The following is a 23,230-nucleotide window of genomic DNA, read 5'->3' on the forward strand; positions in this document are numbered from 1 at the left end:
ATATGCATATGTTTTTTGTTCAGGCTGGATCGGGGTCTCTAAACATGACCACCGTGCAGGACCTGAGGAGTGACTCTGAACGTCTCAATGAAGTCAAAGGTCATCTTGAAATAGCCTTATTGGAGAAGCACTTCCTGCGTGAGTACTGATAGAGAACTCCTTCGTTCTCCTCTTGTTAGCTGAGAGATGTGGGCTGAGTGTGTGGGGCTGAGCTCAGAGATGAGGCAGATGGAGACATTTTCACTGGTCTGGTAAAACTGTTCATCCATTGACTTTAATTATACTGCTCTCTGTATACTTTTTAACTGGTTTAATTATAACAACTAGGGGTTGCACGACTGTGATGAAAGTTGAGTGAACGTTGAATAATCGCTGATGACATCATGAGTAAAACCACAGGAGAAGGGAATGCTGCAACCAGTGGCTTTAAATAATCAACTTTAAAAATCTAAAATAAGAATAACTGACTTCAAACTTTACAGGATTAAGGGCGTTATACTCCCTCTCCAATGAGCCGACTAGCCGACTAGTCTGTGTAACCTCTAATACCACATAGTTCAGTAGTTATATTAGTAATACTAATAACAATACTAATAATACTACTGCTACTAATAATAATGATAATATATTACAAACATATGATTATATTTGAATGAACCTAAAACATAATTGCATTCTGCATTGACAAGTTTGAGTCTGCCCTTCTATCTTGTTTGTTTAATGTCCAAAAATGACAAAAACAGGTCAATGTAAATGTAAAATGGTAAATGTAAAACAAGACTGTACAAAAGACCACACCTGTCATCATCTGTCAAAAAGGCACATTTAGCTAACTGATCAAAATTGGCAAATGTACCTTTATAGTGACTGACACCTATTGCAATAAGCATTTATGAACATTTATGAAGAGTTATGTCAGGTGTCATGTAGCTTTATGAACTATACCCTACAGTAAATTGTTGATTACATTTGTTGTTTGTGTTGAGTTGCCCTCAGTCTGTTCTCTTAAGGAGCTGTTGGTCACTCTGTGTAATTAATAGTCACCGGCTTGGCCTCTTAGAATCTCCTTTTGGATATTCAGCAAAACAGATAGCTTGTGCTTACAAAAACATGGGGGTGGTTTCTGCTTTTTTAGTAGCTGTGGTTGAATATTAGATTCCACTTATGACTGTTTTCCATCACTGGCTTAGTAACAGTTTCGAAAATTCTTCAGAAGGTTTTTGAATTATGGAAAGTTCCAACTGGCTTTTAGTTCAGATGGGACTGGGTCAGGATTAGTCCTTGGTCCTTTTGAAAGACATTGTCACTGTCATAATTAGTCCTTGTAACACTGTTACTTTCAGTTTTTTGTCTTTACACCTTTTAAAACTACCAACTGCACTTCACATTGTATGAAGATTTCGTGATGAATGGACTAGGAATGTGCATTCGAGTATTGATTTTGATATTTGAGTATCTGTAAGAGTTAATAAGTGGATATTTGGTTAACCAAAGCAAAGAAAGAATAATTAATATAATCTTACTCATAACATACAAATGGTAAACTGGTGCACAGGTGCTAACAGACAAAAAAAATCAATAGGACGTGGGAACATTTAGCAGTAACAGAGGTGTCTGAAAATGTCTTGTTATTCAAAAATAGAAAGGGGAAATCTTTTGGTCATTGTTTTTGAGCAACAGAGGCTGCCCCTTCAGATAAGCCAGTGAGCTAATGCTAAAAATAGAGCTAACTGGTGCAGTGGTAGGTACATGTCATAGGTCATAGGTACATGTCATAGGTGATGACATGTAGGCTTCTACTCAAGGTTTTTTCTCTCTTCAGTGGTTGATGTGCCAATATGTTTATTAAGGTAACATTTAGCTAGTTGTCAGCCTATTTATAGCTGCAATAACCTGCCATCTCAATCATGTTCTTAACAGCACTTGCTTAGCAACGTGTCTTAGAAACACACTCTTGGCAATACTTTAAGACCTGTGCAGTGTTTCATATAGGTAATGGCCCGATGGGCCTGTTTGGGCCAGTGACAGGGTTTCTGCCAATCACAGTCACAAGTCAGTTCGCCTTTGATGCTAACTGGCTGAAGCTAACCCTCGATTCCCTGACAAGTTTTTTCTTGCAGTCGGTGTTTTCACCTCAGTCAATAGCTCGAAAACAATGTCAAAGGAAGCAAATGAGGGTACTAAGGGAAAGAGGAGGTTCGTAGTGTCATGGAAAATGGTGGATGCTCAGTTTGCTGGCAATTCCCTGCCAAGGCCGGCCAAGCGTTTTTCAAATGGGCTCTATAACTACAGAAAACAGGGGTTAGATGTGCACAACAAGAGCCACCAACATTTGCAATGTGTGCTGGCAAGGCAGGTGGCGGACAGTGTGTCAGCTGAGCCACTTCATGTCTGGACACAACAGGCAAACAATGGCACAGTCCAGCGGGTGGAGAAGTTAATCAACACTCCTTGCCACATTGTAAACAGTGAACCCCCCTTCACCTCTTATGAAGGAACGGTTGCCCTTCTCAAGAAGAGCGGAGAAGACGTTGGCTCTCAGCACATCACTGATGTAGCATGTCGAAGGTGAGTCATCTGTGACTTGTTACTGTAACTTTACTCATAAATGACTGACTGGAGGAGCAACATGAGTGTTCGCACACTTACGAGGTTGCTCTTCATTAGTTTGGAGGGTCCAGACATGGAGCACTTTGACATCACGCCAGTAGTAAAGAAGTGGCTCAAGGAGGCAGTGAAAGATCCACAGTTGTTACTGGATGTAAATGCTGAAAATGCTGTAAGATGAAAATGAATCAATTCTTTGTTGTTTAAACAAACCATTACAGTGTACATATGAATAATAAACAGTTTAATGGAAAAGTGTTTTTCTGCTCTTTGTTTCCAGGAGAGTAAAAATAGACAAGGAGCCAGTAAAACTCTGACCTACTGGCCAGTGGGGAAAAACGTTACATTGGACACTGTCATGTTTTGTTGCAACAAAGTATCATTCAGCATACTTAATCTTTAACATGAGTGAAACTGTCATACCTTACAGCCATTTTAAAACAGTAATTCACTGACTTGAGTTAGCCTGTATATTTGCTTCCTGCCATTCAACTTAAAGAATGCTCAAATAGTGAGTTCAGTATTAGAACACTGCCTCTTGGAATGATTAGCAGAGTGCTTGCATATTCCTAGAATGGACCAGTAGCAGTTCTGAGTTTTCCTGCGACAGTGACAAAAATCAAGAATAAACACTTGTATGGTGAGTTAAATGAACATGTTGGGTATGTATGTGTGAGTGTGTGAGAGAGAAGGACTGATCATCCTGTTAGTCGGTCATGTATGGGCAACTTTATTGACTTCATTGACTCTGTGTGCTATTAGAACTGTAATCTAAAGGACATGTCAGAGTGATGTAATTGGGTTTGCAGGCCTTTTTACACAACCTTACAGAGTCCAGTAGCACCAGCACTATTGAGGCACTGTAGACAGAAAAAGAGAGAGATACACAAAAGCAACTGAGATATAAGAACAGAGTATCTGTGCTTGTTTTTTGTATCTTTTCAGGACAAAATGACCTAAATTTTTAGGTAAACCAGAGAAAAACACAGCTAACCTGTAATGTTAGGACATGCAAAATGATCCCTGACTTTGTAAAGTGCTTTTTCACAAAAGTTCCATGTTTAATCATTTCTTTTTGGTTACTGAGGTTAAGATTAGTATTAGGTTTAGGATTAGGCTTAGAAAATTAAAATTACATATAGATACTTATATAAACTGACATATGTATATGCATATATATATAAAATACATTTGGGACATATTATTGCACACACACACGCATGCACAGGTCATAACTATGTGTGTGTGATGACATCAGGACAGAGTCTAACACAGGACATGCCAGTACAGTGTGCTGGATTATCTAGATTTCAACGTCAGTACATTACATGCTTACGTAAATGCATCATATGCAAATGGAGCAGGTGGTACGCAGCGCACTATTGACAAAGGAGCTCTAGAATGCCCACTCATGTTAACATTTAGGTGCTACTAATTTAATTAATCACTTAAGCTGCAAGCTTATTATTCAGTTCTTAATTTTAAGAAATATCATTCAATAAATACAGCTACACAGTGCAGACAAAATACCATGTTTTGATGGAAAACATGGTTGCTAAAGTGTTGCTAGGCCATTGCTATGGTATCCCAGGTGGTTGCTAAGGTATTGCTATAGTATGTGTGATGTATGCATAGTGGTTGCTAACATGTTCCTAGCATTCTTGTATGAAGGTGAGATAAGAGGAGTACCCAAAAACATTTGGCTGCAGAGTACATACTGACTATGTTTGAATAAGAAGTAGACGTATAAGCATTATGTATTATGTCAGTGGAATGACTCAGGAATGTTTCAGGATGTTGAGCATTTGCCTATTCATTCCAACACAAAACATTGTGTTTGAATGAACACTGTACGAACACCTAAAGTAGAATCGGTTAAAAAAGCATAAGGACACACATGCAGACCCTTTTAATATAAGGCTCTAATGTGTTTATTTGATTCAATAGGAATAGAATGGGGAAATCCTCATTGTAGGATCTCTCTCTCTCTCTCAGCGCTACAGTGTGTGCTCTGGGCCAAGGTGAGCGTCTGTCCACACACGCCTCTGTCACTAACTTTAGTGCCTGTGTGACTGAGGAGGCTATATTAAGTGTGTGTGTGTGTTTGGCCCATCTGAGAACGGCATTAATAGCAGTGTCCCATTTAGTGCTGCATTAAGGCTGACATAAGGTCAGTTACGTTCAGATGTGTACATGTTTATCTTGGGATTTCCCATTACGCTCAGACACATGCTGACTTCATCAGAGCTTTCCTTTTTCACCCTCAAGCTGAATTGAATTAACCATTAACTCTGTCCACAGAGCAGTAATGAGGTTTAGTTTTGGAGGGAAGGTAATGAGTAAAAATGCTGAATGTAATTAATATGATAAATGTGACTGAAATGATTTTAATATGATTTGCTGTGTAAATGTTGCTGTTGTGTTGTGTATTTTTATACTGTGTGTGTGTGTGTGTGTGTGTGTGTGTATGTTGGGATGGGGGGTTGGGGGAGCTTTGATGGTTCCACACAGATACTTAGTCCTGGCCTTATCAGTCTGCTGTTAGTGGAGCCGTGGGAGCAGTTAAGCATGAGGAGCCATTAGTAGCAAATGGTGTGTGTGTGTGTGGGGGGGGGGGTGCATGTGTGCTTGTTTTCATACATTTACAGGACAAAAATCTGACTTTGTAGAAAAAAAGCAGGACCAACAAAATGATCCTGACTCTGCAAGTTCTTTTTATAAAAGCTCAATGATTAATTTTTAAACTGAAAGAGCAAAATCCTTTCTTATAGTATAATCAGGTTAAGATTAGGGTTAGGTTTTAGCATTTATATTGGCATGTTTTTTCCTTTTTTTGCTTAAATGTTCACTCTAGTGAAGAACAGTTAGCTTTACTTAACTCTACATGTAATTCTGTGTTACTGTACACATTTTAGTGTGAATGCAGTATTGATTTGACAGTACAACCAGTGTTAGCTACAAAGTAAGCATAGCTAGTAAATAAAGAGGCACATATACTAGGTTTTAAACAATGTGCCTAGGTGCCTAGGAATTTTGCACAGTATATAATACACACACATATATATATATATATATATATATATATACATGTGTGTGTGTGTGTGTGTGTGTGTATCCATTTATATCTCTATTCTGTATATATGTTTGCATTTCTGACTTTTCCGTTTGTTTCAATGTCAAACAAAGAGAAAAACATGGCAAAAATGTAATGTTCTTGCTTCATTCTGCAAAAATAAAACTGAGCACAACAATATCGTTTTATCAGATTGAGATCATAATGAAATCTCCCCTCTTCTACATATAAACTCAAATGTGGTAAAAGTTTAGAATTTGTACTTTCAACAGAAACAAATATAAATTTACGGCATGATTCTGTGGTTGAAAGTGATAATTGTCATTTACAAAGGTTGAAGATGTATCTTATGAGCAGTAAATCAGAGTTAAATGTTATGTGCATGCAAAAGAACATGTTTGCGTCAGTACTGTGTGTTTCTCTGAGGAATTTGCTGCAGTCTTGGACGTTTTCACAGTGAACCTTTAAGCAGATTAGCCAACAAAGGCCTTTATTGTTTGCGATGACTGGATTCCGTGCATTTGAATGCCAGCACCAACTGCTCCAGCCGTTTCTATCACGGCTTTTTCAGTAATGTTCACTGTACAGACAAACCATCATTATATGACTGCTATACTGCTGAGCTGGATTATGTTGTTCTAGCTAATTAGGTTGAACAAAAAACAAAAATTAGCCATCATGCTAATGTTAGCTCAATAACCTGACAAAAAAGAGAGAGGAGGATTTCATCAACTGACCAGCAATTTTTTGTAAGCAAAAAGAACAAAGCAACAGTGGTTTCTGCTGAACTGAGAGAAGAAGTGAGGAAAAACCATTTAAAAGAAATATACATGTTGTTTTACACATTACATATTGGAGAGTGGGTCAGATGCCGATGAAATTGCCTTATTGGTGTGAAATATGTGAAAAAAGTTTCAGTGTATTGTTTGGTGATTTGCGTTTTTTTAAGATGATTTTCTGTGTGGACTTCTGATTGTGTTCTGCTTCACACCAGTTTCATCACACACACACACACACACACATATTTTCTAAACCGGTTATCCTTATGAGTAGCGATGGCGGGGGGTGCTGGAGCCTGTCCCGGTGGTCTTTGGGCGGAAGGCAGTATACACCCTGGACAGGTTCAGCTTCATCATCAAATAAATATTTCAGACATTTTTAACAATTTAATGTAGGCTAAAAATGACAAATGACAAACGGAATGTTGATGCTGCCAGTACCAAATATTTCTTTAACGGCTCCATTTAAAACAATGGAAAATCCGGTTGTCCATCTCCTGCCAGCATGTGAATGCAGCATGAAGCTCCACAGTGCTTCAGAAATAGCTCCTCTCCAAAGTTCACTTTGGCTGCATCAGAATAAGTCAAATACATTCTGCTTCATTGAATATCAGTAGCCGCTCATCCATGCTCTCAGGTTGCTGGGTGTGTGGGCGTTGGTGGTGTATTGGTGGGTGTGTGTGGGCGTCTGTGTAATTTAGTCGTACACGTCCAAGGAGTGACCTACTTTGACCCGGCTAGCTGTTGCTCTTGAGGTAGTTGGCATGCTGCCAGAGCTATTTGCAGGCTGGATAATTGGCTAGCATGAACATTCAGTGATGGCCACAAGATACAGCCCACATGGACTGATACTGTTCTTAGCCAGCATGCGCTGTGGGCAGTCAGCCAGAAATCTGGACTTTACGAGGGACAGTCATAAAAGTTCCTATTATATATTGAGCTACATATAATGGAGTGCTGATAATGTTGTCAGTGACAGCAAGTAGCCACAAGTTAGCATTATGAAAAGGACATAAAGTTTGACATTGATCATAAAAAGACAGCTAACTAGTAGGCATAAGTGTAACAGCCTGAGGTGTCAGTTGTCACGAAGAAGTCTGGTAAATTCATATGAACACAATTAGTTCAGAATAATTCTGTATTGGTAAACCCAGACAAGCTTTTCCACCAAAATACACCAAAATATCTGCATCAAAATAAACATGATCAATGAAAAGTGGCCATAAAAAACATAAAACTGAAATAAATTTTATTTACATAAAATCTGTGGTACATTTACAAGAAATTCACTGTTCTGGATTTATATGGGGAAAATGGAATGCTCTCATTGTTACTTTGGAAGGCTTAGTCGTTACACTGTGATTAAACTAACCGCTTGATGTGGAGCCATCATGTATGATAGCCACCAAGAGGGAGATTTAAATAATATATGGGTGAATTCTGTGACGTAAACACACTACTCAGTCACTGTCACTGTCACTGTGTCTACTCAGTCACAAAACTTCTTTTATGGTATAAAAAGAGTCTTCATGGTCAATCTTGAGAAAATATCGGTCTGATTGCTGTGAAAATTTACAGGTGATGTTGCAATGGGAATGCGACAAGATGACCAAAAAACATTGTGCTTAAAACCTGTTAGAGGACATAAAACATCGGTGATCCACTGTACTCTGGGTCAGATTGTGCCTTGCTCTCTTCTTTTCATTGTTAGCCATTTTAGCATGTTTAGTCAAACTGTTCTTTTAATTTACATACACAAATCCTAATCCACAGGGCATCATTTAAAGGTGCCTTTAGGGCCACTCATAATATATATTACAGTGACTCATAGGAATTAAAATGTGTCGTTATCTGTTTGTGTACGTGTGTGTACGTGTGTGTACGTGTGTGTGTGTGTGTGTGTGTAAGAAGAGGAGGCTCTGGCCTCAGGGACACTAATCACATTACTAAGGTTTTACTGACATAGCACTATCACACACACACACACACTCACACACACACACATGCTGATATAAGCATCCAAGCTCCCAATTGTCCTTCATTTCAAGCAAGGGAAAATCCCAGCATGTCTACAGTAGATGTCATACCAAACCTGATATTTATGCAGTCCTTTAAAGGGCCCATATCCTGCATTTTTTTCCTGTATTTTATTTTTTCCCTGACCAATTATGACACTTTGTGTGGTTTTATGTCCCCAAACGTTCCAATTCATTTTAAATGACAGTTTTCCAACCTCTGCTTATTCCTTAGAATTAAACAGACTTTTTTGTTACTGTGCCTTTAATACTGATATATATAAATGACCTCTGTTGTGATTGGCGGCCTCATTCAAAAAGCAGTCCAGGAGGAAGCACTCCTTAAATGTTGAGCATGAATGGGTGGGACTGTGTGTGTGTCTGTATATATATATATATATATATATATACACACAGACACAGTCTATATATATAATTTGAAACAAATCTTTCCATGATTGGCCCTTTAATAACTAACTACCTACCTACCAACCTCAGTAAAAAATAAAGTAGTAGGAAAACATAGGAAATGGCACTTTTAATAGTGCTGAGTGTCGATGCTCCTATCTCCAGGGGACAGTTTATACAGGGTTAAACGGTGCGGCTGCTGTGTCTGAATTGGAAGGATGGTACCACCAAGCATCATTATAAAACATTACTCAATGCAGTTCATCACTTACGTAACAGCCCCCACTCTGAGAATCAGCTTGCTACAGCTGAGGAGTCCTCCTTTTAAACCCATACTCAAAACATACCCTGTCTTTTCCCCATACACAGCTCTGTTTCTCCCTCTTACATGAGCAGAGGTGTTATTTAAGTATTCATATTTGCTGAAGAGAATAAAACGGCTCAGAAGAGAGCAGTTTAATTCACATGCACTAATCCTAATCCACACGGCATCTTTGAAAAGTGCTTAGGGTCACGAATAATGTCGTGTATATTACAGTGACTCATAGGAATGCATGAACACAGACACACACTCTCAGCTGATGTGTAATATTTAAATGAATGGAATGTTCTCTTTGTAGCTTCATACCCTGTCATTGTTGTTTTGGTTGTATTTTCTTCTTTAAACCTGTATGCTTGGTTGATTTTCAGCTGCAATACTGCTGCTAGCTCTACTTTCTAATTAGAACATGAAGTGGGGGTTTTGGCAAGAATATAAAACTGTCTCTATAAAATTGGGACACAAGCACAGCTGTGAAGACCCAGTATCGATTCAGGGAGAGGGAGCAAAGGCAAATTTGCTAATTAGAGATTGTGTGATACCACTTAAAGAAACCAGCACTGAAACTTGGTATCCAATAAATATTGCATACAATCCAGTTATATTAGGAACAGCAAAGTCAAAGATAAATAAGTGAAAAAGCAGGAGTTTCCGAAACTGGAGTTCAAAGAATTTAAATAAACGATACAGAGAAAATGGGATCTTAACAACCGAGGATAAACAGTATTTACATCTCTGAGAGACATGAGATCATCAAGCTCCACTTTTGCTTCAAATCAGAAAAAATCCACAGGTGTTTCTGTCCATCCTTCTACTGTGAGAAGACAACTCAACACTATGAGTCTGAATGGATGTGTAGCTGCCAAGAAGTCAATACTGAGAAAAGGAAACAGACAAAAAAGAAGAAACACTGTACTAGAAACTGGACATCAGAGATTTTTATGGGCTGATGTGTCTAAATTTGTAAAATTTGATCTCTTTGGAAGTAAGATAAAGTAGTTTGGGATGCTTTGGATCATGAGAAGCAGAAAATGTAACCAACTTCTAAGACTGAACTTTGGGGGTATGGAAGAAAAATCCTAAAAGAATGGAAGTTGTAATAAAGGCAAATGGTGGGCACACTGAGTACTAGATATTTAGATATTATATTTAGTTGTTGAGAGTTTTATTTTGTTTTTCATATATATATGAAACCTGTGTATGTATGTATCAGCTGCTGTGTTCAAATAATGTAGAAAAACAAAATTTGGAAATTTGGAAAAAATGTTTTTTAAACAGTGACTCTTCCATTTTCAACCAATAAGACCAATGTTTGGGTTTGTGTTTTTGTGTGGTGGAAATTATATTATTTTTCCTTTGTTGAGGTCTTAAAAAGGTATTAAAAGCAGTGATCTTAAAAACTGTGGAGCCACCCTGAGCTATCACGTGATCTACTTTATTTTGCTTTACGTTATGCTGTTCTACAAGCAGTTCTTTCATATTTCAGGCTAAATGTGTCACAAAATCTGATGGTATTTGCTCTTTTCTCCCTACGATCTTACATTTTCTATTGACATTGGAACGATGCCATCTTTGTTTCTAATGTACGCCACATTTAATAACCAGTAACTCATGACTTGCCCTGTACATTAAGCCTGGTAGCCTGTCATGCTCTGTCTTAAAATAAGCAGGTGTTTGGTGTTTGCTGGTGCTCTGAGTGCTACTTCCTCTGGAATATCCTGTGTATTCTGTGCCTGGCAAACTGCGAAGGACTTTTTTTTATTTACTGCACCCCCGCTTTCTCCTTTTCTCTTCTTTCAGTCAGGTTACCACGCAACAGCACCATTCTGTAGGCAGGAGGCCGGCCGCAGGAGCTCAGCTTTGCAGGGCTCATTGTGGGGTTGAAAAGCTGGTGCTGTCTCAGAGCCTGGGCTTTTTGTGTGCGTGTTTGTGTGTGTAATTGAAGGATGAGGTGGGCACCACTGTGAGCACTGGCAACGTCACATTACGGAATTCCAGCACACCCTCTGTGCTCCCAGAATGCTAAAACATGCTTCCAGCTTGGTCGCTGACAGATGGAGAGACGTGAATGAGGCCTTTCTAATGTTATTTAGTTTTACGCTAGTAGTCACTGAAGTAGTAAATTAATGCAAACTTAACTTAGCAGTATTTTCTACCTGTATAATTGATATTAGGTCCTGCTTCAGTCTGATGAAGTGATTGCAAGAACACTGATTATTATAAAAGTAACTGTATAATGAGTAGAGCTTGAAATATATTGTCCGGCCCCTATAGACAAATATTGGGTCAGGCCAAGTACCAGGTTGGGTTCAAACTTGTTCAGGTACACACAACCTGCCACCAACCTGTGTTTCCCTCTGCTTTTGAATTAAACACAGAGATCTACGAGGCCCGCACTTAAGGGAAAATGGTTGCGTACAGTTTAGTGCAGCCAAAAAGGACTTGTATATTTGTCATGTTTTTTCAAAATCTTTTTTTATGTTATATGTTCAATGTGTCATATGTAGTATGTTCTATGCAAAGCAATGGAGTGTGAGCATGAGAAAAGTGTATTTGAACAAAATCTTGTCGGGCTGCACCTTAAACAACTTATTTACTCTTAGCTCAGTAGTTTTCATTATTAATTCTATTACTACAGTGAATTGAATTGTCTCTACAGTAGCAAAACTCTTACATAAGTAGGTTTTGTAGCACTATTCCCACCACTGACTGTATATTGTGCTAAGTTATGGATTAGAGTTGTTATCTAGCGATTCTGTGGCCTAGTACTGAGCTTTCTTTAAAGCTCCGGAAGCATGAATGGTCAGTATATGCTTGAGGAGATATCCAGTACTGTGACAGGCTTTGAGCAGCATTAAAGTATTAGGTGAAGGATTTACATGGTTGTTGATGGGAGTTTTACAGATGTAGCGTTGTGGATTTGAGCTCTCTGAGCTGTAGGAAGTCCTGATTGCTTGGATGCCACCTATAGCCGAAAGACATTTGAAGCAGGAAGTGGCTTTGAAACAGGATGTTTAAGAAGAAGCTGTAAGGTTGAGACTGCAAGTGTCATCAAATGTAAGTGTCTTCAAAGATAGTTTAGCCAACTCAACCTTTTAAGGTCTGGGTTGCTGATAAGTTTAAGGGATTTTTACGTGCACAAATGACGCACTGACTGAATCTGCGAGTGTAACACCACTGCATTTTTGGAATCTTCATGGTAATTTCATGCTATAAATCACTTATTGGCTGATTAATAGATAAAATTCATTCAAAAAGAGTTTTATCTGGTCAAATATGTTACTATGTTATTTTTTCATTGGAAAAGTTATGATAAAGCTCATGCAACAGACCCATAGACTTCAGTGGATTTGCAATACCTTACATAAGACTATTAAGCACCAGTAGAATGTTGGCTTTTAAGCTGACCAAACACTATGTACACTGCTGGTAATGGCTTAAAATTGCTATGTGAACCAAACAGAGAACAAGTAGTGTGGTTGACAAAGTGCTTTACTTTTTCTCATGACATTACATTTCTCATGACGCATCTCATTAAATGAGAATGGATCCAGGTTCCCACTCCAATCCAAACCATTCTGTTCTATTGGAAGAGCAAAAAAGTTTTGTAGTCAACGTTTTGATTATTGTCACATCTTTCCATCTGCTTTCTTCTGCTAATATGTCAGCCAGTATTCATGGCTCATATTTTTGGTATCTCCCAACGCACTCAGTGCTTTGACTGCTGTGCCGGCAAAATTTGTTCCATTTAGCTCTTCCTCAGCATGCCTCGGTCTCGCTACACTGGTCATGCTGGGAGCCCTGCAGCGACTGAGGGCAAAAGGACGACAGTGCCATCTTAGCGAGAAATTACAATCATGATAGCTCTGAAAGTGGAGCAGCACTACAGTTACAGTTGTGGGTAAAGCATATCATAGGACAACCTCATAACATTCAATATTGCTGCCGTTAAAAATGGAACTAGGTCGGACATTAAAGGCCAGTTGCACCAACAAACAGTTTACTGAATACTTTATTTGTTGATCTCAAATTATATTGCCTCACAAGTCACAGCCTGGTTAATTCACTGCAAAATATCTCATTTTCACCCTGAGAATAGGCACTTTGGCTTTGTGCTAGAGATTTCTGAGCGCAAGTATGAATGTAGCCAGCTGGGAGCTTAGGCTGCTGACTGTATTATTGCATAAGGCTCCACCTTTCCCCTCATCCACTCTTTTACTCATTCACAGCTAGCGCTGCTGTTCAGAGCACCAAGGGTGATTTGGAGTGCCTCAAGGGTCTATATTAGGCCCTAGGCTGGATCTACAAGTAAAGGTGTACTTTATGACAGAGTTTGGAGTGATTCAGAGACACAGGATGTGGAGTTAGAGGCGGTAACGCAGAGGCATTAACAGCATTCTGCTAGACAGGAAGGGGTTCGAGATACAGATGAGTTGGGGTCAAGATGGATCCCATAGACCCTGACCTGGAGCTCCTCAGTGACATTGCTACTGACAGGATCAAGATTCATAAGAGCAACCTCAACATTAGTAAGTGACCAACTACAGCATCAAGCTTATTGCTGTCTTGACTTGTATCCCAGAGGCTTTTCTTCAGAGTTTTGCTGTCATAAGAAAAACTTAACATGTTCAAAATGGTCATTTTACAGGAGAGAGAAAAAAAACGTCTTAAGTTTGTAAGTGTAACTTAAAGGGGAATTCCACTGTTTTTTCAAAATGTCTGCATAATTCAGTCACTGAGATGTAAAAAAAGTCATTCAGAGTGGTTTGATATGAAATTGCTCACTTTAGAGAAACTTACAGACTATATTTATTTATAGTGGTGGTGATAGGAACCAGAGGTCACAGTGTGTACAATGCAAATCTAGACATTTTATTTATCTTCCAAAATGACCAGCGAATCTAGACAAATCATATAAGTTTGATATGTAATGTTGATCATGCTAAAATAGTGGTAATTCTAAAAAAAACTATTTTGTCCACCCAGTGGCATCAGATGGCATATTGGTAACCATTTCATGTAATAACCTTTCTGTAATGTAGATTTTAGAGGCATTAAACTCTTCAGAAGTCTGTTTCCTGTCTCCACCACTGTGAACAATTCTATAGAAACTTACCAACTCAGGATTGAACATTTACACTAGATGTTGGAAAATTGCTGTGAGGATTTTATTGCTTTCCACCAGGTACTGATGTTGGATGATCAGGTCTGTCCAACATCAGTTCACATCAAACCACTCTGAATGATTTTGTTTACACCTTAACAACTTAATTATGCAGGAATTTAAAAAAATGGTGGAAATCCCCTGTAATGTAAGTTAATACAAGATATGATATTTTGATATAATTAAAGATATGATTTAAAATATATAAATTATACAAGTGTTCATACATAATGTAAAGAACACCTGTTGGTTTTAATGGTGTAAGACGAAAAGTTTTTGATATGTCAGTGACGTTATATTAGTGAATACCTTTGCTTTTGATGAGGAATGGGGCATTTCTATCTGTAATGCATATTTATACTAAGCTAGTTATATTCACATTTGTGTTGATTTTTCTGTGGATGCATTTAGGAATGATGCATTGAGTAAGACGGCTATTGGAGGAACGTATTTGCGTGATGTTGAAACAGGGAAGTGAAACGGACGTTGACCCAGAGTAAACCTAAAGAGCTTATCCTGATGACTAAAAGGCTGATTCAGTAAAATACTTTGCACACAAAACCATTTTGTTGGGACAGAAAAAATAAGAACTGGTAATTTCTCTTCAACTGCATACCTAAGTGATGAAATCCTAAGCAATGAAATAACAGTGATAATAATAATAACTTTATTTATAGAGGATTTTTCATATACGTCTCAAAGTTCCTTGTTATTGAAGACCAAATTTGTCAAGCACACAAGACCAAAATAAGAGAATAAAATAATAAATTACATTTTCTGTGCATAGAAATGTGAAAGTATGCTATAGAATATTATATTTAAATTACAGTACAGTGCAAAAGTCAGAGACCACCCTTTGATTATTAATTTTTCAGTTGAAACACTCATTATTTACAAGTTATTGCTTTTTGGAGATGTGAAAAAATATCTCTGCAGATTTCTTTGAAAAACTGAAAGTTGAGGCTCCTGTGCATTTTTGTGTTAAATACATGTTTGCTAGTGAATAACTGTTGCTTAATGGCCATTTTGACTAGAAAAATAAATAAATGAAGAGTGGTCTCTGATTTTTGCACAGTACTGTAATTTAAATGCAATATTTTATATCATATTTTTAGCAGTGTCATCTTCGTGGCTGTAGGAAAACGTGATCTTCCATTTTGGGTTCCTTCTGGGCACATGACACTCATGACTAATGTTTGACAAACACACACATACATACACACACACAGTGTTAGAAAGCAGAGTACTGTGTTGTGACAGTGAGGGTCTCTGAGCCTGATGTGATGTAGAGTGACAGTGTGTGAGCAGGCCACCACATTCAATACTAATTATACAAGCAGAGAGAGAGAGAGAGAGAGAGAGAGAGAGAGAAGAGAGTGAGGGTCGTACTCTCTGCCCCAGTGTGTTCTTTCTGCTCTCTGCTCTTAATAGATTTACATGTGTTCTCTGGCATGGTCCGGCTCGATACGCCAAAGCCTCTTAAGATGTTCAACTTAGAGGCTGGCTAGTGACCTTTGCCCCACCACTGCCCGTATACAGTGAACACACACACTTGTTGTTGTGATGGAGCTTGAGTATGTTATTTTGTAGGGGCTCAACTGATACTGACGCTGATTTTAAAGGCGCAGTATATGATTCTGGAGAACAAATGTTGATACAGCAAAACAAATACACCCCTTCCTTTAGTGCTTCTTCAGAACCTCCACCTCCCAAACTCAAGGACGCCCCCTGCCAAAGTGGACAACACTGTTGTATGGACAAACACCACGTTAAAGCAAAAACACATCAAGTAATGTCACTAATGTTAGCTAGGTTGTGAGTTAGAAAACTGTTGCTACAGTTGCTGATGTGAAGCTAACCAGCTGCTATCACAAACATTAGCAACCGGAACAAAACAATACTGACCTATTGGTTAACATTACATATAGTTAATTATATATGTTAATGTTACCCACCTGTCAAGCAGGAGCAACCTCCTCATCCCTTTTCATTCTTTTCAACTCTCAATGAAGCTGAAGTCAGCTTCTTTTTCACCAGCTTTTTGGTCAAATTTTCCCGTTCCTCCTTAAACGGTGCAGCAGTTGCATTCTGACACATTAGCTTCTTGTTCGAATTTTCCATCCCACCTTAAATGGTGCAGCATTTACATTTAGGTGTTTCAGGTGGCAGAATGGAACTGTTGCACGATTTAAGGTGGAAGGAAAAAATGCGAATAGGAAGGCAACTTCAGCCTTGCCAGTTTTCAGAGGTCTCTCCACTGTTGAAACATCTCACTGTCAACTTTTGGAGGTCTCTCCACTACTGAAACACCTTTGCATAATCTAAGAACTTCTTTCTCAATCTTGGTTCTTCAGATTTTCTCCTCTTTGGCTGTTTCTCAGCCATCTCTCCTTCTTGGCAATGCTTGGACTTCAGCACGTAGTCCCTCCCCTTCACCCTATCCTGTACACAAGTACAAATACCACTGTTGCTGATTGGCTTGAACAGTGTGTCTCAGCAATTTTTAAGCTCAGAGAAATGCTCTTTAAAAACATGTTGTTTATTTAGTTCATTAGTTTTCAATATTTGAACTGTTCAGCACAATCTGGAGCAGCCAAAATGTGATATACATTGTAGTTAACTGTCAGGTCCTGGATTCCATGAATAATGTGCACAAATTTGAAGTAAAGAACTAAACATAAATAGCATAGGACACTACTACTGTACTGGGCAAAATGCTGTCAGATCAGATCAGATGTGTTGGTAAAACTGAAAAGCAATATCACTGTGTCAATATCACAGTGACACAGTATAGATGATATATAGCCCTCATATTTTTTATAGCTCATCAAACTCAGTGTTGACATAAAAGATTCCAAATCAGAATCTTTCTCATAAACCTTATTTCACTTGGACGGTATATCACCATTCTCTGTTTGCATATAGCTTCAGGAACTGAACATTAGCAACAAGCACAAATGCAATAAAACACCACTACTGTCTGCACCAGTTTCACACCCTCACCAGTATAATGCTTATGGGTAAGATTTAAGGTAACCTGGTGCTGGATTAATACAATATCATCTACAGTTAGTGATAGAAGAAATCAGAGCATGTTATATCATATAAAGATCGTATTATATGATGTTAAATCTTGCAACTTTTCTGCCATAAAGCAGGAAGTGTAAGATCATAGCTGACAGATGGCTTAGAGGGTGAGAGGTGAAAGAATGATGTTGGTGTTAACAGTCTCAGAAAAGGAGGGCAAAAGTGAGAGACAAATATAAAGAATGACTTCACAGGATGGAAATGGTGAGTGTGTGAGAGAAAGAGAGAGAGAGAGAGAGCTCTGTGAGCTGCTGAATCTTTGATGAGGTCTAACAGGTGGAGCTGAGTGAGTGTGTTCGCACTATGCTGTATTAATCTTCTGCTCTGTCTCGCTAGTACAGCCTAATTAGAAGATGAATGTGAAATGTGGCCTGTGTGAATTATGTATGGCCTGCTCTCACAGAAAGACAGAAAATGTACTTTCAAATCTATCCACAGCCCATTTTCTGGACAATTTTTAATGTACATGATTGTTTGTGTATACAAATTGTGATTTATCTGAACTCTAAACAGTGCTTAACCCCTTAAAATCCCAGGCTTTTACATACTAAGGCTTATTATTCGGTAACTACAGGGACTTCAGTGCAAATGTGTTGAGCTGTTCTTAGGTTATAGAAGTGTGTAATAAGACTTTGGGCCCACCGGTGGCCCCATGGCCATGTAAAGGGTCAAATTGAATAATGCATTTTTCATTTGCAAACCTAGGTACTAAAAAAAGGTGCTAAATTATCACTTGGGTGGTACCCTTAAAGTCACTGGGGTGGAACCCTCATGGGTGCATCTTCAGTACCTTTAGTTAGAGAACTGTGCGTCATATTCCATTGCAGTTAGATATTTTTAAGATGCGTAGACTCTTTATGTCCTGTGTTGACTCCAAGCTTTTTATCAATATAAAAGCAACTTGCAGGCTGGAACCACAAAACTCTGCAGGACTATTGTGCACTTGTGCTTTTGGAACCAATTGCACATATGGTTTTTGCACAGTAGATGCAATAAATACAGTGTACCTGTAAAACTCATTTAAGGACAAAATTGGATCTTACCTAGCATTTGTCTGTTTATCATAAAGAGTTCTACTTGTGTCTCTCATTGTGTAGAGTTTAAGCTACATAACATCTATTTTTAAATTTTTTTTTCAGATTTGATTGTCAAATCTGATGGAAATGCTTAGGCCTACAACACAGTGGCATAGGCAGAGACAGATACATTTTTTGGTGGGTCTGTGAATATGTGGGTAGACAACTTTCCAAATGCAGTAATGTCTCACAGTGCCATTACATTAGGTTATAGCCTATTCCTGACACCACCCTACCTATTTCAACACCTCCACCCTGATACAGAACAATAGCAAGCAACCAGAATGCAGGATTCACATAAATCCAACCAACACTGCAGGTAAAAGAAAAAACACAACAAGCTTAAAAACCTAATCATTGTAGGCTAAAGCATACTGCCAGTGTGGTGGACTCAAAGAAGACAACATGACTGAGATCAAATTAGAAAGCTGAGACATACAAAGACAATGAAAAATAACACAGCAAACATAAAAACCTAAACCAAACCATCGTAAACATAAGCATATTGCCACGGTGTGCATGTAAAATGTTATGTCTTACCTTTGATTACTTGGTGAATTAAAATAATGTAAAACAGTTGCTTTGACATTTTTTTTTACAAAGCCCGCTTTTTAGTAAAAGAGCATTGCAGATACCAAATTCACAGAAAACTAATGATGATGGCATTTTTTAAATTTGTTTTTGGCTTTCAGTGGGTAGAAAACAGCATACTTTGTGGGATGGAATGTCACTTTTAAATGTCCCCAGTCACATCCTTTAACTGCAGCTAGGACGTCAGATTCAAACTCTGTCACGTGGATAATTAACTGAAGGCTTGAGGCAGTGGTGGACAGCAATGGTTGCTAAGCAGTGAATAGAGGGCTGAGAAAAGAAGATGGAGAACATAAAGATTTAATTGGCCATAATGCAATAACAGCGTTCACAGAAAACAAATGAAATTTCATTATCTTGATGTTGATCTCTACATCAACAAGGTGAAGCTAGAAGATAGGGTTTTTAATGTGCAGAGATATTAAAAATATCCAGCTAACACCTGCTGCTTGGCCATAATCAGGTCACTCATGAAAGAGGCCAGTAAAGGCTGAGTACAAGAGTGGAGACAATAATGTGCAGCTGACTGCAAAGTGTATGCCAGCATATTAGGTAAAGGTGAAAAGCAGAAGAATGTGATATAGTTGCTGCTAAACATAGGATGTTAACACACGCTTTTTACTTTTTTGTGCTCAAGTTACTGATTTTTTTAGTTTTTTTTTAGTTTTTTGTGCTTTTTTTCACAGACTGTGGGTGGTAGGAGCTTGCTGAACAGATTTTAGAGTGATGGATGCATTGAGGGGCTACTTCTGCTTTTCATTTTCTGTTTCCGTTACTGTACAGCTGTGCCATTAAGTTAATTCAATGTACACTGAGTAGGCCGACGGGTCAAGTTACATACAGTATCACTCAACTCTAATAAAGCATCCAGATTGGACTTTAACTACCTGTTGGTGGGTCATGACTGTGCGTATATATGCAGTGCACTAGTGGTCTTTTGTGAAAGGACTCCAGCCTGGAGTGGTTCAGAATAAATAGCATTCCAGGCTTATGGCACTGTGCAACAAATTGCTCCCATTTTGTTATTTGTGCCTGTGGTTGACTCCAGTCTGTGTGGGTGGAATAAAGCCATTGAAAGGCACCGTACCTCAGAGGGCTGCTGAACGGCTAGTCTGTTTTGTGTATGAGCGTCTTCCTGTGCCTGTGCCTCATTTATTTTTAATATCATTTCCAGCATTATTGCTGGGGGTTGCTTCACATCACTCAGCATTTACTCAGCCATTAGGAGAAGCACTCTGTGCTTAGTCCTTAGACTGTTCTCTCACTATATGTGCACATGTGCATGTATACATGTGTGCATGTTTATATAATGTGAGACTGCAGTCACTATTTTTAGTTTGATATTTTTTGTAAAGCATTATTTGAAAAATACTCAAAAAAGCAAAAAAGCAAACAAAATGCAGTCCCATAGGAGTCTTAATGCTACAGGCAGCTGCTGACCAAATGCTGTGTTAAACACAGACACCAAAAATCTATAGTTTCCATAAACGGCAGTCAATCTGAAATCTGTAACATAAACAGAACGCTCGTCTGGTTTCATCTCACCTAATGTTTCTAGCCTAGTCACATTTATATCACATTATATCACCTTGTACTTCTTAGCTGGAAAACAGCGAGTTTGTGAAGAGTTTGTTGGCTAATACCAAATATGAAAAATTCACTAAATTTTTATTAAAGTTTTATTCCTTAAAGGAGCTATATGGAACATGATGCAATCAAATTCATACTACACACTCCAAACAAACAAGGGGTAAGTTGTGGTGTCCACCACTATCGTAAGAAACAAGGAAATACACAGTCCCTCCACTGCACTCCTCTCCGTCCTTACTGGTCTAGAAGAAATGTTGAGTCCAGCATCAAATTTCAACATCTAATTCTTGTTTTGCTTCTATTTATGTCACTTCTTTTTTTGCAGCTGAATGTGGTTTCTTGCTGGGAGCGGGGGGTGGTGGTGATTATTGTCACTTGCTGAGAGCTCCAGCTTTACTGTTGCGTTTACTGTTCCTTTCATTGGCTACCTGTCCTTAAATGGGGGCGGTACATTCAGTGTGAATGGCAAGAGATTAGAATAAGGCTTTGGGGCAGTGCTACTTCATCATCCTCTCATGTTCGACTGACGGCAGACTTGATGCTGCAGTGACTCACTATCGCCTCTTGAGGTACAAAGTGGTTATGCTGGAGCATGTCTGGTTATCATGCTGACTTCAGTAGATATCTTTGCAGCATGATACATATACGTCTTTGACATAACGTCAAAACTGTTATTTCTTCACTTGCTGTTGATAATTTTAGTTAATTTTGGAATGTTTTGAATTACAAAATCTTCCAAATTTAAATCTCTGACTGAAGTGTAAATTTATGTTTATTGTTGCTTTATTGTGACTTTTTATGTGCTTTGTAGTTTTTGCATCTTGTCCAGTATGTACCTTCAGATGGCAGCAACAGATGGACTAAACAGATTAGAACCTCAGGCTCTGCCCTCTGTTCAGACTTTTTGTGGTTCTTAAATATTTGAGATCCACAAGACAAGTTTAAAGCAATGGTTTACGCTGCTGAGAAAAAACAGCATAGACCAGTTTCATACTGGTCTAAGCTGGTTTTTGCTAGTTGACTAGCATCCAAAACACAGCAAAAAGCTGAAGAAACATAGCTCAGACACCAAACACATCTTAGCTAATCGACTACACTTGATCAAGGGGGAAATGGTGAGAATTTGATTTTTGGACAAACCGATGCTTTGAAGATGGTGAAATATTGTAGCAGTTTGCACAGACTGCTCAGAATCCCAGGCAGAATGTTTGATTCCTGTTCACACTGAACACACTGTTATTAGCAAACACAGCCTGCTGTGCAAGTGCCCGGTATGTTGTGATGGAGAGCTGCTAGTGCAAATAGTGGCTGATTCAAGCCAAAATTTAATTCTGGAACTCAGTTTGATTGATTAGAAGCAGTCGTAGACGGTCAGTTCCAGTGATTTGGTGTACAGCTAGGTTTTTTAATCTCTTTCCCTCAGCATTGATTGTCCAGGGTCTGTCTCATTTAGCCTGTTGGTGTTTTTTTCAGTGAAAATCAGATTGTGCTATTGGGGTCATTCTGCACTGATAATTGCTTGCTGGCTTCAGGGGTCCAAATTCAGACTCTAGCTTTTAGTTTGGAGTAGTTAATAGGCCTCATATGATCATGAAATTTGTCGCAGTCCCTGACGAAAACCTCTCCACAGCTCTGAAAGGGGCTCTAACTTGAGTATTTCAAGAGGCTTTGCAAATTGAGCAATTTCATGCACTCCTGCACATGCTGAATGCAACCCAAATTTCATAAGAATGCATGATCTGTGGTAGAAGCATGGAATTCGGGCTTGGAAGGCAAATGCCAGTAGGGTTGCTGTGATACCAGGGTTCAGTACTGATACCAAGTGTTGTTTCACAAAGCTAAACACTTTCCGTCATCTGAAAAAACAATATTTGTTGGAATGTTTATTGGGTAGCATGCATTAGATCAGGGTTTCTCAACCACTGAGCACCCTCTGGTGGTCCTCGGGCCAATACTGAGGGGGAGCCAGTGATCAGTAGTAGGAAAAAAATGACTGACTTAATAATAATAAAGAAATGTAAAATATTTTTAAATGGTAAACAATATTAAAACAGGCCCTACAACAATGATGCAAGAAACAAAAAACAAAATATACTCTCCCTAAGTTTCAGTGGTCCACTTACAAGTGACTGGGGTAAAGAAATGTGTCGCACAACCTTTCCACTCAATTTGTCACCATTCTGCCTGATTTCTGGTATAAAACAAGCCTACATTAATCTAATCTGCTGATATTGTATTTTCAGTGATATGTATGTGTGTGAAATGCCTATATTGAACGTGATGTCACTGCAGAATGTTAAAGTAACTCATAGCCAGATCATCAGGGAGGTCAGTCTGAATTGAACAACACAGTATAAAATAGTATGCTCAAAAAAACCCACAAATCAGTGCACAGTATCCCATCATGTAAAAAATAAAAATTAATATATAAAAGTGATTTTACTGTAGTGTTAATTAACAGCCTGGCCTATCTTGCTTATACCGTGTGGCTGTATTATGTGTAACAATACAAGAATCAGAC

At 38.5% G+C, this 23,230-nt stretch overlaps 1 protein-coding gene across 3 annotated transcripts in view; it reads left to right on the plus strand.

Moving 5' to 3' along the window:
- Positions 1 to 23,230, plus strand: part of gramd4a (GRAM domain containing 4a) — a 68,229-nt gene that overhangs the window by 22,542 nt on the left and 22,457 nt on the right. For 2 of the 3 annotated variants that reach the window (XM_036577359.1, XM_036577360.1), the window contains exon 3: positions 24 to 138. In XM_036577359.1, coding sequence (XP_036433252.1) covers positions 24 to 138 — 115 coding nt within the window. Of the gene's footprint in view, positions 1 to 23; positions 139 to 13,466; positions 13,731 to 23,230 lie in introns of those variants that run through there. The other variant, XM_036577361.1, reaches the window with a different exon arrangement.

This window comes from Colossoma macropomum, unplaced genomic scaffold (genome assembly GCF_904425465.1).
Source record: "Colossoma macropomum unplaced genomic scaffold, Colossoma_macropomum, whole genome shotgun sequence".
In the NCBI taxonomy this organism is placed as follows: domain Eukaryota; kingdom Metazoa; phylum Chordata; class Actinopteri; order Characiformes; family Serrasalmidae; genus Colossoma; species Colossoma macropomum.